General features: G+C 41.7%; 1 protein-coding gene across 3 annotated transcripts; it reads right to left on the reverse strand.

Annotated features, from left to right (window-relative positions):
• Positions 1–1830: 1830 nt before the first annotated feature.
• slc10a1 (solute carrier family 10 member 1) lies at positions 1831–27023 on the reverse strand. 3 transcript variants are annotated; one of them, XR_010020889.1, is made up of 6 exons: positions 26549–27023; positions 24432–24633; positions 20047–20225; positions 16720–16922; positions 5107–5302; positions 1831–3223 (listed from the first exon to the last, which is right to left on the reverse strand). XR_010020889.1 is itself a non-coding variant. In XM_063070742.1 (5 exons), exons 1-5 carry the CDS (start codon positions 26944–26946, stop codon positions 5190–5192), a joined length of 1095 nt encoding a protein of 364 aa, XP_062926812.1. In that variant the 5' UTR covers positions 26947–27023; the 3' UTR covers positions 1831–5189. The 3 variants fall into 3 exon arrangements, 1 of the variants encoding a protein (XP_062926812.1); XR_010020885.1 differs by having other exon boundaries at positions 4258–5302; XM_063070742.1 differs by having other exon boundaries at positions 1831–5302.
• Positions 27024–27051: the final 28 nt, after the last annotated feature.

Raw genomic sequence — 27051 nt, forward strand, 5'->3', positions numbered from 1 at the left:
TGCTCACCACTTTAATTTTTCACTCCCATTCTGAGCTATCTGCGGCCTCCTGAATTATTACAATCAGGCCCAACACCTGCCTGAGGAACATCTTCCATATAGGAACATTACAGCCTTCTGGACTTTATAACAAATTCTACAATTTAAGGTTGCTCGATTTCTGCCTGTATCCATCATTCATCTGTGAAAATGGCTGAGTTGTATGTTTTTTCCTTTCTCAGTGTTTTTTGTTAATTTTGTAACTCCTATATTCTTCTACATTCTTACTAATCTAAATGTCCCATTCAGTCAAGGACCAGGTAGCCTTATTTATCATTTATCCCCATTCACTTCAATTTGACCCTACCAAAGGCATCCAACCTTCCCCCAACCACTTCATTCTCCTCTGCAGCTTAATGTGCTTCTTGTCTCTCCTACCCAGCTCAGATGAATATGGCTTTTGTCCTGAAGCTGCTGCTGTCTCCATTTCAGTTCTGACAAAAGGTATTCCATCTGCAACATTAATCAGGCTTCTCTTCCTACAGATGCAGCCTGATCTGCTGAACATTTTCAGCATTTTCTGTTTTTGTTGAGAAATCAGAAAAAGAAGATCAATGAACTAACCCAGGAACTGATGAAGCTATTCGTTTCAGAAAGAATTGTAGTTTAGCTATTGCACACTTACGAGCAGTGAAACAAGCCTGATCAGAAAATCTGAGCATTGGTTCTTTGGCTGCCTATAATATAAATAAAATGCCCAAGTTAGTTCCAATATTCAGCTGGAGCATCTGTACTTAGAGTAAATATGTGTCAGTGTCACAATGAGTCCAGATGAAGCTTTTCCAGCATATGTTTTTGGAGACATAACAACGTTCTCAAAGTTGTAACAGAAGCGGTTGAGCAGAGAGTACTGCAGCACAACTTATCTCATGCCCCATGCTGCACAGAACATCGCATATCATTTGTGAAAGAAGGCTCCAAGTCAAGGGTGTACAGCATAGGCTCACGATCAAGCATACTTTCTTCAGCCAATGATTGGTGTGTCAAGGCTGACTTGGACGGGAAAGGCAGTTTCCCGGAGCAAATAGCTTTTACAACATTGCGTCCAGATATAATCGTATGGTCTGACACCAGTCGAGAAGCGGTTATTGGTGAACTCACAGTCCGCTGGGAAGACAACATCGATGAAGCCCATGAGCGCAAGTTAACCAAGTATGCAGAATTAAGATCAGAGTGCAGAGACAGAGGGTGGAAGGTCTCATGCTATCCATTCGAAGTAGGCTGCCGTGGGTTTATTGCGTTCACTCTCCAGAAGTGGCTGCGTGACTTTGGCTTCACTAGAAGTGAGATCAAGTCAACCAGCAGGGCTGTAGCTGAGGCAGCAGAGAAAGGATCAGCATGGGTGTGGACCAAGTATATCCAGAGGGGCAGATAGTCAGACAGTGTATACATATCTTGCAAACCCTTCAGTAGTTGCATAGACACCTGAAGAGTAGACTATCTGTTGGATGGAAGTGATCAACAACTCTGATAGAGGCAGATGCCAAGTTTTTAAGCTCACCAGTGGGAGGTTGTGCTTTAGCACTGCTGGCCCACCACCTCGAGGGAGTCTTGATCATAAGCGGGCCAAAACTCCTGAAGACAGGTGGCAAATCAATTGATAATCCCACTGGTGATAGCACAGAACAGTTAACATCTTAGTCCACGTGTATTTTGTAACTCTATGTTGCATTACCCTGGCATTTATATTATGATAATGAAAAATAGCAGTTACCCAGAAGATGATGGGATATTCCGATGAAATGAATGATATGACAAGACAGCCTGAACTTGTTAGAATGCAGCATTATATGTAGTTTATTGGTGTACTTCTGAAAGACCTGGTAGTACTAGATATAAAGAAAGAAAGATATTCTTTTCACCAATATAATTAGTTTCAACAGGCACAGTAAAATCACTGCCTTCAAACAATTTAGAATTAGCTTTCTAGATGTTAGTTCAGAACTGCACACAAATTTTCCCAATAATTATTTTACCATGTTACTCACCACAACAATGTTTTCTTTCATTGTTAAAATTGATAATAATCTGTATGTTTTTACTCCTTTCTGTTAGCATTATTGAGTGGGTTGGAAGTTTAACCATTTGAAAACTTGAGTCCCTCATGTAGACTGGGATAAGCTTCAAATTGCTGAGGCACTACACCTTCGTACAGCAAGTTTGGGTGTGAAGACCCTAAGTATCTGATTTACTCTGGAAGCAGAAGGTTCAGGATTCAACACCCATACTAGAGACTTGATTACACAAGTGCAGATGACTTCTCAGTACATGAGATATTTTACTGCCTGTGATGCCTTTTTTCAGAAAACATATTAAACTGTATTCCTGTCCTCTCAGATAGCCAGGCACATGGCACATTTTGAAACATGGCAGGGAAGTTGTTCAATATTAATTCCAGCAATGTTTTGGATGTTGGCAATGAGCAATGTCTAAGCTTCAGAATTTCTAATTTGTTTTGGAGTATCATGAGTCTAGAGCTGTTCTATAATAATTGGAAGTTCTATTTTTCCTAACAGGATTACGCTGTGCATGCTGTAATGTAACTGGGGAACATGGGTAAACAAGAATGAGCCTTGCCCACAAAACACCACTGAAATGTTTTGGCTTGTGGGAAACCACACCCACAGCTTTGTCAATGTCAAAGTTAATAAGGCTATTAAATGCCTTTGAAAATCACAAAGATTTAAAAAACTGTTAAAATGTTACAAAGTTATGTTTTTATAAATAAAAAACTAAAATCAACAGAAACCATCCCCTCTCAGTGCTGCTGGACGTGCAGTGCTTCGACAACTGCATTTTGTGCTCAGTTTCTGAAATGAGTTCCACTGAAGTTGTTGGAATGAAATTCTGAGGCAGAGCTCAAATCTCCATACTGCATGTCTAGCATTAACAATGGGACTGAGCTTCAGGCGATCATTTCTTTTGTCCTTAAGCATTTCACCTTGCTTAAAATGTTGTCCCCAAAGTGTCTTCACAGCAGCCAGCTTTGAGCCCAGGAAGAACCTACAGAGATGAAAGTGTTAAGTGACCAGATCATTCACTTTCTAATGATGATAGTTCAGGGTCTTTTACGTCCTTCTGAGAGAGCACAAAGGTCTTCTGTCCTACGTCCCAAAGCAGTTTTCCTTCCATAACATTCTGCATTAGTGTTCTTCACTGAAGAGGGACTTCAACATACAATTTCCTGAGAAAAGAAAGTAACCACTGAAACTTTCGTACATAACATTAGAAATAGAACAGAAGTAGGCTTTTCAACCTCTCATGCCTATACGGTATTCCTTTTCAATAAGATCACAATTGATTTGGTTTTGTCAGCATCACTTTCTTTCACTAACACCATATTCCTTGATTCCCGTCATATCCAAAATCCATTGATCTCTGCCTTAAATGCAGGTCCTCCACAAGTGCCTGATTTCATATGCTCCTATGCATTACAATCAAGAGCTTAAAAGACCGATGAGATGGGTTTGCCAAATGCAGGAGTGCTCTGGTGTGTGGGAACTCATTTGCAGCTGTATTTTCAATTTGTAAAGTGTGCAGGTTATGAACAGTTAACTGAAATTGAATCCTATCTGACCTTGGGGAGGGTTTACTTACTCAACACTTGAACCTTCACAAACCTGGTGGAAAATATACAGAGATTTTATAATGCAAAATATAAAATGTTGACTTTACTGTTTCAAGGAAGGTAGTTAAGTAGGTTTCATTTATAAAACTATCTGTGTTTTCTGTAATAGATTTAATCTGGTGGAACGTACACTCAGTGGGTACTTTGTTAGGTATATCTGTACACTAGACCATGAATGCAAATATATAATCAGCTAATCATGTGGGAGCAACTCAAAGCATAAAGAGCATGCAGACATGGTCAAGAGATTCAGTTGTTGTGCAGGCCAGACATCAGAATGGGGATGAAATATGATCTTAGTGACTTTGACCATGGAATGATTGTTGGTGCCTGGCGGTGTGTTTGAGCATTTTGGAAACTGCAGATATCCTCAGATTTTCATGCACAGCAGTCTCTAAAGTTAATAGAGAATGGTATGATAGACAAAAAACATCCAGTGACCAGCACTTCTATGGGTGAAAACGGCTTGTTAAAGAGAAGCCAGAGGATAGTGGCCAGACTGGTTCAAGCTGATAGGAAAGTGACAGTAACTCAAATAACCAAATGTTACAACAGTAAGGTGTAAGGAGTATCCAGGGAGGGGTTAGTACCTCTGGTGAAGGGACTTGTCATGTTCATTCTGGGGTAGCTCCCTCACTTTTGGTCCCCACTGGACACTTAGCTCTCAGCTGTGGCTCCAAGTAGCTGCTTGCATGTGACATGGACCACACCCTGGTACACCAATTTGACAGGTTGGATAGGGACATGCCTGTCCGAGCCTGTGAAGTCAGCTCCGGATGACTGGGTGGACGAGATCAACAGTGAGGTCCAATGGCCAGGAAGGCAGCACTGCAACGCTCGAGGAGAGAGGAGAGCGAAGAGCATGACAGGGGCATGAAGGTCATGGTCATCCACTGCGACCAAGGAAGACCCTAGCTTGTGCTGCTTGTTCGTACCACTTGACCTGGACTTGTGAGGTTGAGAGAGTGGAACTGCCCCAGTGCAATGCTTTTCCACTTTAAAAACTCTTCCTCACAGGTTTCCTGTCATCGTCAGACATGATGGACAACCACCGCAACAATGGTGTGCAGAAGGGCATCTCTGAATGCACAACACACCAAACTTTGAAATGGATGGACTATAGCAGCAGAAGACCACAAACATAAACTCAGTGGCACTTTATTAGGAACAGGAACGTGGTAGAGTACTGGCAAGCACAACATTTTACAATACCAGCATCCGGGTTCAATTCTCACTGCTGTCTGTAAGGAGTTTGTACATTCTCCCCGTGACTGCATGGGTTTCTAATGGGCTGTAAGGTTTCTTCCCACAGCCCAAAGATGTACCAGTTGGTAGGTTAATTGGTCGTTGTAAATTGTCCCGTGATTAGACTAGGGTTAGATTGGGGGTTACTGGGTGGCATGACTTGAAGTGCTGGAAGGGCCTATTCCATGCTGTACCTCGATAAATAAATAATAATAAAGTGGCCACTGAGTGTATGTGAATAAAAATACACTATGTAAAACAGTTGATGTGAATTCTCTCAATGCTCCATGTTATGTTTTAAGATCACTGCTGAGTCACGAGGTCTGTCAGGTTCAGGAAGCGTAAGATGATCCGTTGTGTTCTCCAGAGTCAGACAGATCATTTTGGTATCTAAAAAAAAACCCAGAGATATAATTTTAGCTATATGGCTTGGATTAGATCCACAACATTAACCAAAGAATGTAAAGACATTGTCTCTTCAATATGATGCTGGAAGTTATCTTGCAAAATCTGTCACCTGTTGATGAATTTGGCGAAATTAGCAACAGATATTTTGAGTTTGTGAACTTGATAGGTTCAAGGTGGCATATTAAGTTCTGACTTGACGTTGGGTTCTATCAAGAGGTTCTTTTTTTCTGGTTAACCTTAAGCCTCCCTCATCTCACTCAAAGTTGAGTGCTGTCAGTGATGGGTATCTTACCACTTCCTCTTAGACATAATAGGAGGGCTGATGGACCATGTTATTTGACTCTACAGCAAGGGTGCGAGTAAATGTCTGTACCATTTCACACTGAACTGTGAAAAGGACATTGTCTTGAATTGAGGTTACTTCCACAGTTTCTTCCTTTGTCTGATTAACCACAAGAAACTTTTGATTCACTGAATGTACACTGCTCTCAGTGTAAGTGCCAAAATAATACAATGGCTTTTATAAGAACCATGTTAACAAAAAACATAAAAACAGAAAATGAATTCAGAGGACAAATGAAATCAATTGAATTGCCTCTATTTATTACTTTGTAGGAATTCTCGTTAAACTGATTTTCTAAATTCAAGTTTAAACTCTATAATTGCAAGTTTGAAACCTGGCTCCATAAATGTCCAATCATGGATGTCCCAAACATCTAAAAGTTGTTGGTGAATGCAACAGGCTAGGCAGCATCTCTAGGAAGAGGTACAGTCGACGTTTTGGGCCGAGACCCTTCGTCCCTTCGACCCTTCATCAAGAGTGTCTCGAGTTTGATGCCTGCTGCTCATTTACTGAATAAAACCTTCTATATCCAACAGCAGTAGTGAATCTCCGGTGACTTTCTTCACAGTCACAACACTCCCAAGCCTGGTCACAAAGTTATCAATTCCGTCAATCAAATTATTGACATATGATGTGCAAAGAAACAGTCCCAACACCGATCCCTGCACAATATCACTGGTCACCAGCAACCAATCAGAAAGTGTCCCCTTTATTCCCACTCTTTGCCTCCAATTTCCTGAATTTTGCTCTTTTCCTTCTTATAGAGTAGTGACATTTGCGATTCACCAGTTCTCTGGAACCATTGTAGAATCTAGTAGTTCTGGAATGATATTAGTGATCTGTATTTGTTGTAATAGATTTAACTACTTAAAACTTCATTAGAAGATTTCAATTACGTTTTGAAAATGTCTTCATAATGTTACATTTTTATTTGTTAACTATTATTAATAGCTTTGTAAATCTTTCTAAATCTCAGGGCCAACTTGTCTCATAAAAGGTTATCTGAAAATGTGCACAGTGGCGCAATAAGTAAAACTACAGTCTCACAGTGCCAGAAACCCTGGTTTGTTCCTGACCTCAGATGCGTCTATGTGGATTGTATGGGTTTCCTCTGGGTGCTCTGAATTCCTTCCATGTTCCAAAGACATGTGGGTCAGTTGGTTAATTGGACACTGCTGATTGCCAGTCTACAGTGTAGATGAGTTAATAAAATGCAAGGAGAATGTGATTAATTTAGGATTAGAGGTAGGATTGATAGATGTGCTTAGACTTCATAAGATGATATGAGGTATTAATAGAGGTAACAGCCAGCACTTTTTCTCAGGCAGAAATGGCTACTACAAAGGAGTATAATTCTAAGGAGATTAGAAGAAAGTATGTGGGGATGTCAGATGTAGGTTTTTCACACAGAAAGTGGTACTGTAGTTGTGTGGAACGTGATGGCAAGGGTGGTGGTAGAGGCAGAAACATTAGGGACATTTAAGAGACTCTTAGATAGGCTCATGCATAAAAGTAAAATGGAGGGCTCTTGCACTAGGAAATCATTAGATTGATCTTGGAGTTGATTGACAGGTTGGCACAACATCCAGGGTTGAAGGATCTGTACTGTGCTGTACCGTTCCGTGTTCTAGAGTAAATGGGTGTTTCACAGCTGGCATGGATTTGATGGACTTAAGGTACTGTTTTCATCCTGTGTAATTCTTTGACAAAGGTTCTAGGGAGAAGGTCGGAGAATGGGATTGAGAGAGATAATAATTCAACCATAATGGAATGGCAGAGAAGACTCGATGGGCTGACTGACCTAATTCTGCTCCTATATCTTATGGTTTTATGGACCTTATGAGTTGATACAATAAAAATGTTATATTGATATAGATAATTGTGGATTTGTTTCATTGTGTGGGACTTATCTGTCTTCTGAAAATGCATGACAGCTCCATGGTAAGTACTGTATGTAGAAAAGACCTCATCTTGTCACAGACTCTGTTCCTATCCATTGCTTGTTCACTCTCAGTAGTTTGTCGCTCTCTCTCCTAGCCTTGAACAGTTCTTGACCAAGATACGCTTCCAGGCCACGTCTTTCATTGAATTTACTGCTTTTATTCCTCTTGCTGACCACAGTCTGGAGTACAGCCAGATTGTTTATAATCTTAGCATTCAATGGCTCCATGAACATAAGTTTCTGCAGATGCTGGGAATCTTGAGCAACATACACAAAATACTGGGGGTACTTAGCAGGTTAAGTAGGATCTATGAAAAGGAATAAACAATTAATGTTTCAGGCTGAGACACTTCATCAGGACTCATCAGAACGGTATCTTGCATTTCTCATCCCATGCCTTTCTATGAGCAAGATCACTACTACCTACCTCCAACTTTGCCTAACTCATCAGCTGCTGAAATCCTCAATTATGCCTTTTCATCAACAAATGCAATTGTTCTAATTCCCTACTCCTCATCTTGGATTATGTGCCCCCATCCCAACTCCACTGCCTCCTTCCTCCAATAAAATGTCTGGCCTGTGGCCAGACATGTGTGTAGAACAGGAGCACCCAATATAGATTCTTGGGAATCAACAGAAATGCACAAACTTTCAATGAACCAAAAATTCTGTCCTTCATGACATCATCCTCCTCATCCAATCAATGGGAATTCACCATCTCAGGATCTTTGTCTGCTTGTAATGGAAATGGATTTCAGAATAGTTTGGTCTATGATTTTTTTCTGTAGTACTGAGGAATCAGACAGATGCAAAAGCCACTTTAAAAGTAAAAGAATGTCTAATGCAACAAAAGCACTCAGCACTAATGCATTCAGGTCTGCAGCTGGATCTTCAACTTCCTCACAGACAGGACCCAGGCTGTAAAATGAGGGAACAAGCTCTCCTCTACAATCACTCTGAGTACTGGTGCCCACAAGGCTGTGTACTCAGCCCCTGCTGTACTCACTGTACACCCATGATTGTGCAGCCAAGTTTCCTTCAAACTTAATTATAAGTTTGCTGATGACACCACAATTGTCGGCCATATCTCGGGTAACGATGAGCTTGAGTACAGAGAGGAAATTAAGAACCTGGTGGCATGGTGCGAAGACAATAACCTATCCCTCAATGTCAGCAAGATGAAGGAGTTGGTTATTGACTTCAGAAGGAGTAGCGGACCGCACGACCCCATTTACATCGGTGGTGCGCAAGTGGAACAGGTCAAAAGCTTTAAGTTCTTCGGGGTCAATATCACAAATGACCTGACTTAGTTGAACCAAGCAGAGTCCACTGCCAAGAAGGCCCACCAGCACCTTTACTTCCTGAGAAAGCTAAAGAAATTTGGCCTGTCCCCTAAAACCCTCACTAATTTTTATAGATGCACCGTAGAAAGCATTCTTCTAGGGTGCATCACAACCTGGTATGGAAGTTGTCCTGTCCAAGACCGGAAGAAGCTGCATAAGATCGTGAACACAGCCCAGCACATCACACAAACCAATCTTCCGTCTTTGGACTCACTTTACACCGCACGCTGTCAGAGCAGTGCTGCCAGGATAATCAAGGACTTGACCCACCCAGCCAACACACTTTTCGTCCCTCTTCCCTACGGGAGAAGGCTCAGGAGCTTGAAGACTCATACGGCCAGATTTGGAAACAGCTTCTTTCCTTCGGGCCTGAATGATTTCCGTCCAGTTGCACTCACCCCATCATTGCAAAGTGCTTTGAGAGACTGGTTCTATCACATCTGAAATTCTGTCTGTCCTCTACCCTGGACCCCCATCAATTTGCCTATTGCACCAACAGGTCAACAGGGGATGCCATCTCCACGGCACTTCACTCTGCCCTGACCCACCTGGACAGCCCCAACTCTTACGTCAGAATGCTGTTCATTGACTTTAGTTCGGCATTCAATACTGTGATCCCCTCCAAGCTGATCGTCAAACTTCACCAGCTTGGTATCAGCTCATCCCTCTGCAATCGGACCTTGAACTTTCTGACTAACAGACCCCAACCAGTTAAGTTAGACAACCTCTCCTCCTCCACTCTCACCCTGAACACCGGCGTGCCTCAAGGCTGTGTGCTGAGCCCTCTTCTGTACTCCCTTTTCACCTATGACTGCGTTCCTGTACATGGTTCTAACTCCATAATCAAGTTCACAGATGACACCACGGTAGTTGGTCTGATCAGAGGGGATGACAAGACAGCCTACAGGGACGAGGTCCAGCACCTGGCTGTGTGGTATGCTGACAACAATCTGGCCCTTAACACCCAGAAGACCAAGGAGGGCATTGTGGACTTCAGGCATGCCAGGAGTCACACTCACGTCCCCATCTACATCAACGGAACTGTAGTGGAGCATGTATCAAGCTTCAAATTCCTTGGTGTCCACATTTCCGAGGATCTCACCTGGTCCCTGAACTCCTCCATCCTGATCAAAAAGGCGCATCAGCACCTTTATTTCCTGCAAAGCATGAAGAAAGCTCACCTCTCTCTCAGGATACTGACGGACTTTTACCGCTGTACCATTGAGAGCATACTCACCAACTGCATCTCAGTGTGGTATGGCAATTGTCTCGTATCGGACCGCAAAACACTCCAGCGTGTGGTGAAAACTGCCCAGCGGATTATCGGCACCCAATTGCCCACCATTGAGAACATCTACCATAAACACTGCCTGGGCAGGGTGAAAAGCATTATCGGGGATGCATCTCATCCTAACCATGGACTTTTTACTCTCCTCCCATCCGATAGGCGCTACAGGAGCCTCCGCTCCTGCACCAGCAAGCACAGGAAGAGCTTCTTCCCTGAGGCTGTGACCCTGCTGAACCTCTCATCACAGCGCTAAGCAGTATTGCATCCGTATTGTACTGTCTCAGTACTTTTATATTTGCGTGCTGTAGCACTTTTTTATTCGCAGTTATTTTGTAAATAACACTATTCTTTGCATTTCTGGTCAGATGCTAAATGCATTTCATTGGCTTTGTATCTGAACTCGGCACAATGACAATAAAGTTGAATCTAATCTCATCTTTCCAACTGTGATAAGACTGCTGAACGGATCCTGACCCGGATCTGGGCTCTACCTTCCAATTATCCGGACCTGCCTCTCAGTTTTTTTGCACTACCTTACTTCCCTTTTCTATTTTCTATTTATGATTTGTAGTTTAAATTTTTATCATATTTACTATCGATTTGTACTCCAGGGAGCGCAAAGCGCAGAATCAAATATCACTGTGATGATTGTACGTTCTACTATCAATTGTTTGGCGACAATAAAGTAAAGCAAATGATTGCTGCCAACCTTCTATTAAGGATGATACTAAAACAGGTAAGGACCTAGGTATAATGCTTATTTAGAACCTGTAAGGATAAAAAAAACTATTATGGGAATCATATATAGGCCTCCAAATGTGAGGTTGAGATTGCGAAGGGAGCTGGTAAAGGCATGGAATCAGGGTAATGATACAACTGTAATGGGGGACTTCAATATGCAGGGGGATTGGGAAAATCAGGTTGGAGTCAGAACGCAAGAGAGGGAATTTGTTGAATGCCTATGAGATGGCTTTTAAGAGCAGTTTGTGCTTGAGCCTACTTGGGGAAAGGCTATCTTAGACTGGGTGTTGTGCAATAACCCAGATCTTATTAGGGAGCTTAATGTAAAGGAACCCTTAGGAGACAGTGATCATACTATGATTGAATTCGTACTGCAATTTGAAAGGGAGAAAAATAAGTCACATGTATCAGTATTGCAATGGAATGAAGGGAATTACAGTGGCATGTGAGAGGAGCTTGCCCAGGTGAATCAGAGGAGGATACTGGCGGGGGTGACAGCAGACTAGAGGTAGCTGAAGTTTCTGGAAATATGTTCACTAGGGGCAGGGTAGATACGTCCCACAGAAGAAGTTGTTCTCAAAAGCCAAGGGTAGGCAACCATGGCTGACAAGGGAAATTAAGGACCACATAAAAGCCAAGGAAAGGGCATATAAGGTAGCAAAAGTGAGTTGGAAGATGGATGATTGGGAAGCTTTTAAAATCCAACAAAAGGAAACTAAAAAAGCTATAAAAAGAGAAAAGATGAAAATTAAGGGCAAACTAGCTAATGATATAAAGCAGGATACTAAAAGTTTTTTCCAGTTATATAAAGAATAAAAGGGAGGCAAGAGTTGATATTGGACCACTGAAAAATGATGCTGGTGAGGTAGTAATGTGGGACAAAGAAATGACAGATGAACTTAATGGGCACTTTGGATCAGTCTTCACCATGGAAGACAGTAGCAGTGTGCCAGAGGTCCACAAGTATCAGGGAGCAAGATTGAGTGCCATTGCTATTACAAAGGAAAAAATGCTAGGCAAACTCAAAGGTCTGAAGGTGGATGTCACCTGGACCAGATGGACTACATCCCAGAGTCCTGAGAGAGTTTGCTGAAGAGACAACGGATGGATTGGTCATGATCTTTCAAGAATCACTTGATTCTGGCATGGTCCTGGAGGACCAGAAGATTGCAAATATCATTCCTCTCTTTAAGAAGGGAGGAAGGCAAAATAAAGAAAATTAGCCAGTTAGCCTATCCTCAGTGGTTGGGAAAGTGTTGGAGTCCATTATTAAGGATAAAGCTTCGGAGTACTTGAAGACTAATGATAAAATAAGTTAAAGTAGGCATTATTTCTGCAAAAGGAGATCTTGCCTGACAAATCTGTTAGAATTCTTCGAGGAAGTAACAAGCAGGATGGACATAGGAGAGGCAGTGGATGTCATTTACTTGGATTTTCAGAAGGCATTTGATAATGTACCACACATGAGGCTGCTTAACAAGATAAAATCATGTGGCATTACAGGAAAGATACTGGTATGGATAGAGGAATGGCTGACAGGCAGGAAGCAGTGAGTGGGAATAAAAGGGACCTTTTCTGGTTGGCTGCCAGTGACTAGCGGTTTACCTCAGGGGTCCGTTACTTTTCACATTGTTTGTCAATGATTTGCATAATGGAATTGATGGCTTTGTGGCAAAGTTTGTGAACGATACAAAGATAGGTGGAGGGGTAGGTAGTGCTGAGGGAAGCAATGCAATTGCATCAGGACTTGGATAAGTTGGAAGAATGGACAAAAAAGTGGCAGATGGAATACAGTGTTGGGAAATGCACGATAATGCATTTTGGTAAAAGGAACAATAGTGCAGATTAATATCTAAATGGAGAGCAGGCTCAAACAGACGGGCAGAGGGACTTAGGAGTCCTCGTGCAAGAATTCCAGAAGGTTAATTTACAGGTTGAGTCTGTGGTAAGGAAGGCAAATACAATGTTGGCATTTATTTCAAGGAGAATAGAGTATAAAAGCAAGGAGACAATGCTGAGGCTTTATAAGACTCTAGTCAGGCCGCACTTGGAGTATTGTCAACAGTTTTGGGCCCCATATCTCAGAAAGGATGCGTTGTCATTGGAGTACAGAGGAGGTTTACAAAGATGATTCTAGGAATGAAGGGGTTAACATATGAGTATGTTTGGCAGCTTTGGGCCTGTACTCACTGGAATTTAGAAGAATGCGGGGAGATCGCATGAAACCTACCAAATGTTGAAAGGACTAGATAAGGTGGATGTGGAGAGAATTTTTCCTAGGGTGGGGGTATCCAGAACTAGAGGGCACAGCCTCAAAATTGAGGGGGGGGGGACCTTTTAGAACAGAGGTAGGGAGGAATTTTTTTAGCTAGAGAGTAGTGCATCTGTGGAATGCTCTGCCACAGATTGCGGTGGAGGCCAAGTCCGTGGGTTTATTTAAGGCGGAAATTGATTGTTTCCTGACTGGTCAGGGCATCAAAGGATATGCTGAGAAAGGTGTATGGGGTTGAGTGGGATCCAGGATCAGCCATGAATAGTGGAACAAACTCAATGAACTGAACGTGGCCTAATTCTGCTCCTATCTCTTACGCTCTTAAAACCTCATGCAGAAGCCTGTGCTGATTTGAGGGTCAGCTTTTACTTGGCCAGTAAATTCCAACGTCATGAAACTAAGAGTTTAAATTGTGTTCGGTTGGGGCATTCACTCTTGCTTTATACTAATGATTGGAAACATTGAGATTTGCTGATTATTGAAAAAACTTAAGTCAAGATTGCAATTTATAATCTCCATAAAGTGCAATAAGGTTGACATAACTATGAATGCACTGTCAGTCATATCACATATTAGCACCTGCCTGCAGGGACACCAGCAATACTGTACCAGTAGGCCATTCCTCAACCAAATGGGATTGGTCAGTACTCCATCTCTACATTATTAATGCATGTGGAGCAGTTTTAAAATAAGGTGAAAGGAAGTCTAAGTTCCTCGTATTGTCAGATTGGAGATCGGGTGAACGTGAACAAACATTAATAGGCCCTTGGAGAGTTTTACTGTTTTTATTGGTTCAAAGCAAATACAAAGCTTCCAGCTCTATCAATGAATGATCCGCAGCGATGGAAGGCTTTTTAAAAATTTGCCTAATGAATGTTTAGCAGTACATTACTAAGGCATTATTTATCAAGCAGGAACTTTCACAAGTAGGTCAGTAGAAAAGAATATGCTAGTCATCCATTGGTCTCCCTTGGTTTCATGTAGTTCTTTGCATGATGGAAGGAGGCCATTCAGCCACTGAGCCTGAGATCAATCTCAAAGCAATTCCGTTCCGCACTTACATCCATCACTACAGATTCCTGACATCTGGGCCATGACATCTTCTTGCAGCTACCATTGGGCCGGAGGTACAGAAGCCTGAAGCCCCATACCACCATGTTTAAGAACAGCTACTTCCCTTCAAGCTTTCCATTCTCAAATCAACTAGCTCAACCCTAATCATTACTTCAGTATAGCAACATTATGACCACTTTGACTACTTTCACTACTATGGATTTTATTTGTTGGTTCTAATTGTGTTCTTTTTTGTCTAATTGATGTTTTGCTTGGAAATGTTGTGTCTCTGATACTATGTGCCTGTGATACTCCTGCAAGTAAGTTTTTCATTCCTCTAAGTTGAGGACCACAACCTTGTCATAGGGTTTGGAGGCTTGTGTCCCTCAGTAACCCTGAGACCTATGTTGGCTGGAGTCAGGGCCTTGTGCTTTGGCTCTTGGCATGGTCACTCTTGCCGGTCAGGTCAAAGGGTAGAGGCCAGACTAAGAGTGGTCCACCGGTCCTACAGGTTCAGGGGTTTAGCTCAGGGCTAACAACACTGTCTGGCCAAAAAAGTTTTTACAGAAACAGCAATGAAGAATCCTTCTACATCTGTGTGCAATTGAAGAGCCTGAACCACACCTGGGGCACAGTGAGAAAATGGCCAAGGACAGATAGAGGTAGAGGACATCTTTTGCTGCGCTGAGTGCCAGTGGCACAATGGGCAATAAGTAGGTTTTCATTGCATCTACTGTATGCATCCATGTACTTGTGCATATGACAGTAAACTTGATTTTGACATTCCCACCTATTTTCTCTTACACACCTGTTAACTCATCCCAAATTCTACCACCATACAGCACACAAGGGGTTATTTACAAACACCAATTAGCATGTGATATAGGAGAAATGAAAGCAGCTGGGTGAAACCCACACAGATATGGGACAAATGTGCAAACTTCACACTGACAGCACCAGAGGTCAAGAGTCAACTGGGTTGCTGGAATTTGAGAGAGTAGGTGCACCATTTACTGCACCTCCATGCTGCCTCATTGCAATAAGCAGAGCTGGTGTGGAAGGAGAAACATCAGAGCAAAAAGACTAAAACGTGAAAGGATTGGAAGGAAAGGATCGGCTGTGATTTCTATGGTCAAGAAATCCCCAAACACTAGCTGGTAGTTTATTTTATTTTTACTGGCAGCGAGTGGATTTTTTAAAATAATAGCAGGTGCTGGGTAGGGGAGATTTAAGTTATGTAACTATCTCCTTAAATGAATAGGTTTGCACTGGAGTTTAGCAAACATTGCAAGGCTCATTGTTAAAACAGATTTGGATGCAGGTGATAAACACAAGTAATTCTGCAGATGCTGGAAATCCAAAGCAACACACCCCAAATTCTGGAGGGACTCAGCTGGTTAGGCAGCATCCATGGAAATGAACAAACTGTTGACGTTTTGAGCTAAGCCCCTTCTTCAGAAGCCTTTTCTATGCAATAAGGAGGTATAACTGCGAGGTACAATGCTCAACAGACAATGGAACGTAACTGGCACCAACTCTTGTTTATCTGAGAGCAGGCAGTGAATGAATATTGGGCAGGAGGCCATCTTGTATAGTCCTTGTATAGAATCATAGCCCATAATTGGGTACTTTATACTTTGGAGTCGCAGGGCAGAAATTAATGTAGCATCTCTGACTAACTTCTCATTCACTTTCATCATTCTCCTCCAGAGTACTTAGTGTTTTCCTACTCTGCACGGCACAATAACAGGTCTTTGTGTGCAATGGCTCACTGGTTGGAAGGTCAAATGGAGTCTTGCATGAGGGAAATATCAGGAAGGATCCTCTAAGATCTTGGAAAGGATACAAAGGACGTTCACTGAAAGAGTACCAGGAGTGAGGGAATTCAGTTCTGTGGAGGGAATGGAGAAAGTGTGGTTGTCTCCACAGGGAAAAAAAACCTGACAAAATCCTTCAAAATTATGAGCAATTTAGATAAAGTAACTGAAGAAAGACTGATTCTACTTGCAGAGGAAACAAAGGGTGCTGTTTTAGTTGAATTAGAAAAGGAACAAGAGGGAGAATAAAGAGAATTATCCTCCCTGAGTGAACTATTGCGATAGGGACTGTAATGCCTGAAAGTCACTCTCCCTCCCCCTACCCTTTCATTCTGGCTTCTGCCCTCTTCCTTTCCAGTCCTGATGAAGGGTCTTAGCCTGAAATGTTGATTGTTTCCCCTCCATATATGCTGCCTGACCTGCTGCGTTTCTCCAGCATTTTGTGTGTGTTGATATAGTAGATTCAATACGGGATTGGATATTGAGATTAGAGAAGAAAGTATTTCTCAATTATACAAAAGAGCAGAGAAGTGTGACCGTATGAATGGTCCTTTAAAAGAGCCAGCTGAAAAAATCTGTGAAGAAAGTCTGGTTACTTACCATTTTGTTTATGTTTCTTTATTCTTTCATAACTTCGGTAGATCATTACAAGAACTAGTGCTTCTGTAAGCTGAAATACCAAGAAGATTATTGGAAATAAATAAAGAGCACCAATCTCCTCTTGAGAGAAAGTAACTTTCAGGATGGTGGAACAGAGCTGAATGTTTTGGAATCCAGTTTCCATAGAAACTGTCCGTGTGCACCTGTAAAAGCAGAGGAGACAGGTTGAAAGTGGGTTTCAATTTACTTATTTTATTTATTGAGATACAGCATGGAATAGGCCTTTCCAGCCTTTGAGCTGCGTCACCCAGCAACGCCCCCCGCCCCCGATTTAATCCTAGCCTAATCAGGGGGCAATTTACAATGCCCAGTTAACCTACCAACCGGTACGTCTTTGGGCTGTGGAAGGAATCTGGAGCATGTGGAGGAAACCCATGCCATCATAAGAACGTGGAAGCACATGATAAAATAGGCCAAAATCAGCATGGTGACCTTGGGGGGAAATATTTCCTGATAAAATCTGTTGGAATTCTTTGAGAAAATAACAAGCAGGATAGACAAAAGAGAGTCAGAAGATGGTGTATATTTAGAATTTTAGAAGGCCTTTGACAAGGAGCTGCACATGAAGCTGCTTAACAAGAGCCCATGGTATTACAGGAAAGATACTAGCATGGATAGAAAATTAGCTGACTGGCAGGAGGCAGAAAATGGGAATGAACGGGGCCTTTTCTAGTTGGCTACAGGGTCACTAGTGGTGTTCCACGGGAGTTGGTGTTGGGACTACTTCCTTTCATGTTATATGTTACTGATTTGGATAATGCAATTGATGGCTTTGTGGCCAAATTTGTAGATGATACAAAGATAGATGGAGGGGCAGGTAGTGTTGAGGAAGCAGGGAAACTGCAGAGATGGACTTAGACAGACTGGGAGAATGGACAAGGAAGAGACAGATGGAATATAGTGTGGGGAAGAGTCTGGTGTCATACACTTTGCTATAAAGGCACAGTCTATTTTCCAAATGGGAAAAGAAATTCTAAAGTCAGAGGTGAAAGGGGACTTAGGAGATTTTGTACAGGATTCCCTAAAGGTTAACTTGCAGATTGAGTCAGTGGTAATATAGCCAAATGCAATGTTTGTATTCATTTCAAGAGGACTAGAATATAAAAGATACAATGCTTGGTGTTAAGCTGAGGCTTTATAAGACATTGGTCAGACCACTCTTGGTGTATTGTGAGCAATTTTGGCCCCTTTATCTAAGAAAAGGTATGCTGACTATGGAGAGGGTCCAGAGAATGTTCATGAGAATGATTCGGGGAAAGAAAAGGTTAACATATGAAGAACGTTTGATGGCTCTGAGCCTATACTCAGTGGAGTTTAGAAGAATGACGGGTGGGGGGAATTTCAATGAGATTCTCCCCCCTCATTATTCTAAACCATTGAATATTGAAAGGCCAAGATAGAGTGGATGTGGAGAGGATTTTTCCTATATGGGGAAGCTTAGGACCAGAGGGTGCAGCCTCAGAAAACAACGATGTCCATTTTGAACAGAGATGAGGAGAAATTTCTTTAGCCAGATTGTTGTGAATCTGTGGAATTCATTGCCACCGATGATTGTGGAGGCCAAGTCAATTGGTATATTTAAATCAGAGGTTGACAGGTTCTTGATTAGTCAGGGCATTCAAGTTTATCGGGGGAAGGCTGGAGAATGGGGTTGAGAAGGATCATAAATCAGTCACGATGGAATGGCAGAGCAGACTCAATGATCTGAATGGCCTAATTCTTCTCCGCTTTCCTATGGTCTTACCTGTAAACACAGCTGTAAGATTATGATTCAGTTTAGGGTTAGTCCCCTTGTGGACCTATCGATAGTTGTGCTTATTGTAGAAACCTTTAAAAATGATTGTGAAGTTAATTGGCAACTATAAATCTCCCCTGGTGTAGGTGGGTTGAGAGTTGATGGGCATGTGAGAATGAGAGCAGATTGTAGGAAAATAGTTGGGGCTAGGATGGGTGGAATTGTTCTGTCGACCAGCATTGATTTAATGGACTGAATAGCCTCCTTCTGTATTATAATGAAATATGAAAAATTAGTCTCTTTTTTTTTAAAAGAGTCAAGAACTCTCTCCATCATCAGGTGCTCAGAATTTCCCTTGGTGATATTAACAGCCCTGTGAAATTTCCGTATGAATTCTAGCATGTAATGGCTTTAATCTTATGGCTGGGTATATTTCTTTAAGATGATCTTTGGAAAGCTGAACCACACCGCATCCAATTTCTCATCCAGGCAGTGTACGATGTGCTTCCAAGCCCATCAAACCTGCACACATGGGGCAAGGCAGAGTCACCTGCGTGCCCACTGTGCTCCAAGTGAGGAACCCTGGAGCACATCCTCAGCGGCTGCGCAAGGGCACTTGGTGAGGGACAGTACAGGTGGAGGCATGATCAGGTCCTGAAGACCATTGCTGAAGCCGTCAGCACAGGAGTTGAGTGGGTGAAGTGGTCCCGACCCTCCAAGCAGACCATTGCCTTTGTCAGAGCTGGGGAGCAGCCAATACCTGCCAAAAGAACATCTGCAGGCATCCTGACCTCTGCAAGGGACTGGCAGCTGTTGGTGGACCTCGAACGGCAGCTGAAGTTCCCCAACCATATCGCAGCCACCACCCTGCGACCAGACATTGTCCTACTGTCTGAGTCTACTAAGCAAGTGGTGCTGCTGGAGCTGACAGTCCCATGGGAAGATAGCTTGGAACAGGCCTTTGAAAGGAAGCTCTCCAAGTATGCAGGACTGGTCAGCAACTGTCAGCAGGCTGGATGGAGAGCGAGGTGTCTGCCAGTGGAGGTTGGCTGTAGGGGATTCATAGCCTGTTCTTTAGTTAGGGCCTTCAGCATTTTGGGTATCGAGGGAGAGAGGAAGAGGAGAGCCATCCGCAGTACCGCCGACGCGGCAGAGAGGACCTCAAGATGGCTGTGGCTCAGAAGAAGGGAGCCATGGAGTCATACGTAGCTAGCCATCTGGACACAAGCTGGGGTCTGATCAGCCCCGGCTGGGTCACCTGGAGGAGGTTGTATGATGTTGAAAGACCCGAAACACCCGATGATTCCAGGAACATCACTGAAGATGTGTCCAGAAGCATCAGTAGATGTATATACACAACAGTAAGAATGTAGTAATACCCTTAATACGTACTTTTACTCTAATTCCTACCACACTTATCTGCGTGCAAAATCAAGTTTACTCTTTGATTGTAGAATCATAAAGAGAGGTACTGAAGACAAGTATTTTGATTGTTATGACAGAACTACTTGTACTCCAATAAATCACGTTACCTTTTAGATAATCTGCATAAACTTGAAAGGGCATATCCTAAAGTGTATCCAACAGCAGGCATCAGTGCTGTGGTGACAATGAGGCGAGGGATGAAAATAGTCCACAAAGTAGCCCCAATCAATGTTACTGACAAGATGACAATTATTATTGCAGCAATGAGAAAAATGAACAGGCCAGTCTGAAAGAGAAACACGTGAGATTATTACAATAAAATACAATCTGTCAATGGCTCAGAAATCGGGAGTGCACTTCAGTGGCTGTTAGCCACAGGGTGTCCCTGTATTCAACTCAACTGAGTACTCAAACTTCACTGAAGTCATATTTGGAATTTCTACAGAGGGTCACAGTTGCAAGAATGAAAATTTAATTTTAAAAGTGTTGGTGATACTAGCGAGTAATCATATAACTCTTCTGGGTGCTACCTTATCTATTTATTTCAAATTTATTAATGGTGCCATTGGAATAGAACCGAGCAATTGTCCGAAATGCCCACTAGTATTATCAGCAGGAATTTCTTGCTTAATGCTCTCCCGAGAACGGATTTAGTCCATGTGGTGGTTTTAACGTGATAAAATCATTGATCCTCAAAATATTGTTTTTAAAAGTTTGTTCAAATTTATATTCTTGATCTTCTCCTTCGAAGGAGGGACTAGTGCATTGCATCTCATCATATACTCTTTCTTTGAGAAAAGTATGGGAACACATATCATCCATGCTTAATTTGAGAATGCAGTGATGCATCTTATTATATCTTGAATTGTAATGATTATTTAAAAGTGGAAAGAATCTAGAGCGATCTACCTTCAGTGCCGGAAAGCTTTTATTTTGACAACAACAATTTTGGCAATTACAGCCTCTATTATTGTTTTCCTTTTGTACATACTGTAGGTGTGGAATGATCTGTCTGGATGACATGTAAACAAGAACTTTTCACTGTATCTCTGCACATGCGACGGTGAAATAATCCAATTACCAATGATATCCATTACAAATTGACAGTTCAGTTAAATGCAGCAGTCTCTATTATAAAACAGGGAAGTTCAATATTTTATTATTTAATCAAGAACACCACCACCAAATTCATGGGACTGATGATTAAGGGCAGAGGTAAATTGTATATTAAGAACTCAAGGAATGAACACAAATAGCATAAAAGTAAAAGTACATAGTGAACAGTTAAAGTATGGTTGCAAACTGCAACTTTTCCAGGGTTGAGCTAGGACATCATTATGCCTAAAATCTGATCCAAATTCCGTAGCCTCCAAGAGGGCCACAACCTTGTCGTGGCTTGAAGGCTTGAGTGCCTCAAAGCTGTGTTGGCTGGATCAGGGCTTTATGCTTTATCCCTTGGTAGGGTCATCCATGGTAAACAGGTCAAAGGGTAGAGGCCAGAATAAGCGTGGTCTACGGGTCCTCCAGATTTGGGGTTTAAGCTCAGGACTAACAATCCTGACTGATAAAACAAAATGATTATGGAAACAGTAATGAAGGATCCTTTTACATCTGAATGCGATAGGGTTTCCACGTCTCCAAATGGGGCTTGCATGACTAACAGCGAAAACTGAGAGGAAGCTACTGACATGATGAAGGGTGCCGTGAATTCTAGCAGAGATAGAGAACTTTCATTGCTGCCCTAAACGCCAGTGGCATAAGGGCAATAACCACAAATTCCATACACAAGAAGTGGAGGAGTGTTTGCTTTAAGTTTTGGAAGTGGCTAAAATTTTGACATTTTATATCCTATGAAACATAAACACAGGTTAAATAGTGGGTTTAAAATTAACAAAGTTTTCTTTGCAAAGTTGAAAACAATTCTCTTAGTCAATACTCTGTCAATGGAGTGTTAGCTTTGGCTATATCTTTGTACCTTGCTCAAGGAGATGGCTACCTACACCCATACAGACAGACATAGCTGTATTTAATTAAATTCCTTGCCTACAGTTATCTAGGAAGAAGCTCTGTTTGGCTGGAAGGAGGGGAAAGGAAAGTGGAATTTCCAATCTATACTTTTAGTTTTTGTACTTCTCAGGATTCAGACATTACCAGCAAGACCAGCATTTACTGGCCCACTCCAACTGCCTTTGAGAAGTTGTTTTCTTGAACCTCCTTTGGTGAAGATGCTCCCTAGTGCTATTGAGTAGGGAGTTCCGGGATTTATCACCATAAATGAAGGAACAGCAATATACAGCATTTCCAGATCAGGATGATGTGTGGCCATAAGGGAACATGACATTCTCATGCACCTTTGGTGATTTCCCTCGAGTTGAAAGTTGTTAGGGAGGTGCTGCTTGATCGGCATGGGTGAGAAACTGCAGTGCAATTTGTAAACAGTATACAAGGCATAAAGGATATCCCGATTCAAAGAACATATATATTAGCAACACACATTATTAGCACTTTAGTTTCCTAGAACTGTCTAAGAAAATAATTCTAATTGTAATTCAAAATGTACAAAGTATAAAAAAAAATCAATAAGTATCCGGGAATGGGTGGACTATTATTTAGATGGGGACAGAATTCGAAAGTCAGAGATGAAAAGGGACTTAGGAGTCCTTGCGCATGACCTCCAGGTTGATTCGGTGGTGCTGAAGGTGAATGCAATGTTGGCATTCTTTTCTAGAGGTATAGAACATAAGAGCAGGGATGTGATGTTGAGACTTGGAGTATTGTGTGCAGTTTTGGGCTCCTTATTTTAGAAAGGATATATTGACATTGGAGAGGGTTCAGAGAAGATTCACGAGAATGATTCCAGGAATGAAAGGTTTACTGTATGAGGAACATCTGGCAGTTCTTGGGTTGTATTCCCTGGAGTTCAGGAGAATGAGGGCGGATCTCATAGAAACATTCCGAATGTTAAAAGGCCTGAACAGATTAGATATGGCAAAGTTATTTCCCATGGTAGGGGAGTCTAGGACAAGAGGGCATGACTTCTGGATTGAAAGATGTCCATTTAGAACAGAGATACGGAGAAATTACTTTGGTCAGAGGGTGGTAAATCTGTGGAATTTGTTGCCACGAGCGGCTGTGGAGGCAAAGTCATTGGGTGCATTTAAGGCAGAGATAGATAGGTTCTTGATTAGCCAGGGTATCAAAGGGTATAGGGAGAAGGCAGGAGAGTGGGGATGACTGGAAGAATTGGATCAGCCCATGATTGAATGGTGGAGCAGACTCAGCAGGCTGAATGGCCTCCTTCTGCTCCTGTATCTTATGATCTTATGGAACTTGTATCACCTTTAAAAGAGCTTGGAAGGATACTAGGGCCTTAGAAAAGTTCCACTATTGTTTCATTGGGATGCTGTGTGACGTGTACACTCAGTGACCACTTTATTAGGTACAGGAGGTATATTTCTGTATGTTCCTGGTCTTTTGCTGCGGGAGCCCATCCTCTTCAAGGTTTGACATGTGTGCTCAGAGATATTCTTTTGTACATCACTGTTATAATGTGTGGTTATTTGAATTACTGTCACCTTCGTGTGAGCTTGAACCAATCTGGCCATTTTGCTCCGACCTCTCTCACTAACAAGGCATTTTTGCACACAGAGCTGCCACTCACTGGATGTTTACTGTTTTACGCACCATTCTCTGTAATCTCTGAAGATTTTTGTGTGTGAAAATCCCAGGAGATCAGCAGTTTCAGAGACACTGTACTCAAATCACCTCATCTGGCACTAACAATCTTTCAATGGTCAATGTCACTTAGATCACATTTCTTCCCCATTCTGATGTTTGGTCTGAACAGCAGCTGAACTTCTCGACCATGTCTGCATGTTTTTATGCATTGAGTTGCTGCCACATGATTGGTTGATTTAGATATTTGCTTTAAAGAGAAGGTTTACCTAATAAAGTAGCCACTGAGTGTAGAATTAGTAAAGTAACAAAAGAAAATATGAACTCATTATTTAGAACACCACCAATTACAATGTGATTTAATAGATCTGGAAAAGATTAAAAATATAAACGTTTCCAGTAGATGAGATATCAGTAATTAGTTGTTACACTTAGGGCAGAGAGTAGCAGAATCTCCTTCACAGGGAACCATATGAACAAAAGGAACTATACAAACATTCAAGACAGTTTAGGGTAAGTAAATGAATGGGAATGGACTAAAGAGATTTGGTAAGAGGGTGTTTAAAATGAGCAGATCGATTAATGTGCATTGAAATACCAAAGCAGACTGTTTGAGCTGTCTGCTCTTGCTCTGTGCCACATGTTTTGTGCACTTTGTACAGCTGCATGCATGGGAAGATGACGGGGCGGTGGGTTAAGGGCTTTGGAGTAAACTGAGTCACATGCACCAGGAAATCTGATGAGGACCACAGGAAAGTTCAATTGAAAGGCTTTTAAAAGAATATAAATTTAAGTGTTAAAAATGGCAATATCCTACCTTGGTTATGACCTTTGAATACTTTGGATACCTGTGATTGAGAAAGATGCCAATACTGCAAGGAATGAGTGTTGAGACGAGGGTTAAAATAATTTTTCTGTATGGCACTTTATTAACCAATGACAGGCCCTTGCAATAGAGATAAAGAAGGAGGGGCATCATGCCAAGTGCCAACGTTGTAGAGCATGTGGTCATCACAATACTGCAAGGAAATAACAACAGAAAAGCCTTAGCAAAGATCAAGAATAAGCAATTAATTGTTACTTGTAAAAGACAATGATACTGATTTGAGCGATGGTGAGTTAAATGTATCTCCTCACTGATCATGGTTACAGGTTTTCCTTGTAAATCCTATTTGATACCAGAGAGTGGATTTAAAACCAGCCTATATTTGTGAGGTGATTTTAAGTCAGTCCACCAGTGTACTTTAAGTTTTCTCCAAATGTCATCCATGTAGACACCATGACATCTACAGCACTGCAGCACAACTAGCAGAGGCCCTACCTCTCAGCATCTGAGTTCTTTCCAGACCCATGACATTGTCTCTACAGAGTTTGTATATTCTCCCTGTGACTGCATGGATTTCTCCAGTTTTCTTCCACACCCCTAGGACATGCAGGTTCATAAATTAATAGGCATGGTAGATTGCACCTAGTGTATAGGTGAGCGGCAGAATCTGGGAGCAGGTGATCAGAATGTGGTGAGAACAGAATGAAACGAGTGTATGATTATTGTGTATTTAGGTAATTGATGATTGGCACAGACTTAGAGAGCTCCAGGGCCTGTTCCCATGCTGTATGACTCTACGACATCTGACAGCATGCTTTTATTGGGGTGAGGGGCTACCTACTTAGCAAAGCAGTTAAAGAAGAAGCCAAGATTCCTAAGGGCAACATTTCAATTGGTCTTTCTGAGATCAGCAACTCCAGTCCACACAAGGGAATCTGAGTCTCCACTGAGCCAATGGAAGGAGACTTATGTATTTACAATCTAAGTACTTTGATGAGGAAGCTAAAGATTATTAGGGTGAAAATACTTTCAGAGGTGTTGCTAAACTAAGTTCTTGCTTTCCCAAATGAGTAGTACGAGAGTGTACCAGATGAATAGTAGAATCTAGGCAGAACAAAAGGGGATTAGTTTAAGTGGATGCTTATTGAATGCAATAAGTTTACATGGGCAGTTTCCACAGTGGGTGTGGACATTGGAATTTCGAATGGGAATATCAATGAGAAGCTGAATGAATCACTGTAACATGAGGGTAGAATTACATTTGTGCACCTGATCTGATTGCATGTCCCTTTTTCTATTTCACACAGAGACCATGCATGCGCCTAAATTTTATGTGTGATACAGCGGGCAATAGACTACAAAGGCAAGCAATTTCTCAAGGCACTGAGTGATAATTGAATGCTTTAGTACTTGGTGAGTAATGCTGCTAAATGTGCAGTTATATTGACTATCTAACTGTCATTAAATGCTGCCTTGAATAAATCTTCCAAGGTTTAAATAACCTTGAAAATACATATTTGGCATTGGTTTTGAGTTGTGGAAAGGCAAATATTTCTTCTTTTATACAGCGATAGTGCTAGCAATCAAAATAATTAAAAATCTGTTGTTGAGGTGTCAGGGACTATGTCAAGCTGCTATAAATTTATAAATAATACAAGAAAGGCTGACTTTTTAAAAGAGAAGTAGCTTCATTTCAATCTGCCAAAGGGTCTGTGACCTGAAATGTTAACCCTGTTTCTTTTACCACAGGTACCAGCTAACGTGCTGAGATTTTTTCCAACATTTTCTGTTTTTACTTCAGATTCCAGCATCTGTGGGTTTTGTATTTTCATTCAGAACTTAAACGGATGAAAGCAGCCTTTAGCGAAAGCACTGTTTTCTTTCACACAGTAACTTTTTAACAGTGGTTTGCTTTTGCCAAAGATCATTTATGTGCCCCTGAAACTCCAGAAAGAGTTGGGTTCTATTGACCAAGTCAAATCGAGTTTATTGTCATACTCACAAGTATGGTGAGACAGGTACTTTCAGCAGCGTCACGACACACAAAACACAAATTATACAAAATAGTGTAGAAAAGGCTATGAAAAAGGAGACCAGCTATCTCATACCTGAGATTCATATCTCCATCCACTGCTAGTGAGAAGATATTGGAAAGTGTTCCACCAGGACAGCATCCACAGATCAGGACAGAGAGAGCTTCGATGGAAGACAGTCTGAAAATCTTTGAAAGGCTAAAGGCTGTTAAAGGCATAATTCCATATTGAGAAAACAATGCAATCAGGACCGCTTTTGGCTTTAAGATATATTCCTTGATCCTTGATATTTCCATTGTGCAGCCCAGAGATATCATTGTGATGAACAAAATGATGATAGAAGTGATACTTATGGCCAGATCTGTTAGCTTTCCCATTGCTCCATACCTCCATTCCAATGTTGCATTTATGCCAGGTGTGGAGTTACCATTGCTAACCTCTGCCTGAAAGTGTTCCATGCCAGTGATGTTCATTTTGACCACAGCAATTCTTGCATTACTCCAAAATCTTGTTTGCTTTGTAGCTGAGAAACTAATGCTCTCCAGATATGAAGTAGTCAGAGTGTTAACCACATTAAG

This window comes from Mobula hypostoma, chromosome 1 (assembly GCF_963921235.1).
Source record: "Mobula hypostoma chromosome 1, sMobHyp1.1, whole genome shotgun sequence".
NCBI classification, from domain to species: Eukaryota; Metazoa; Chordata; class Chondrichthyes; order Myliobatiformes; family Myliobatidae; genus Mobula; species Mobula hypostoma.

What these genes read in the sequence shown, in the direction of transcription:
- slc10a1 (XM_063070742.1), bottom strand. Translation starts at nt 26,946, where the DNA reads ATGAACATCACTGGCATGGAACACTTTCAGGCAGAGGTTAGCAATGGT. An exon ending in GATGGAGATATGAATCTCAG is followed by an intron (nt 24,634 to 26,548) that starts GTATGAGATAGC and finishes ATTTCCTTGCAG; the next exon opens with TATTGTGATGACCACATGCT. An exon ending in AAAGAAACATAAACAAAATG is followed by an intron (nt 5,303 to 16,719) that starts GTAAGTAACCAG and finishes GTTTTTTTTTAG; the next exon opens with ATACCAAAATGATCTGTCTG.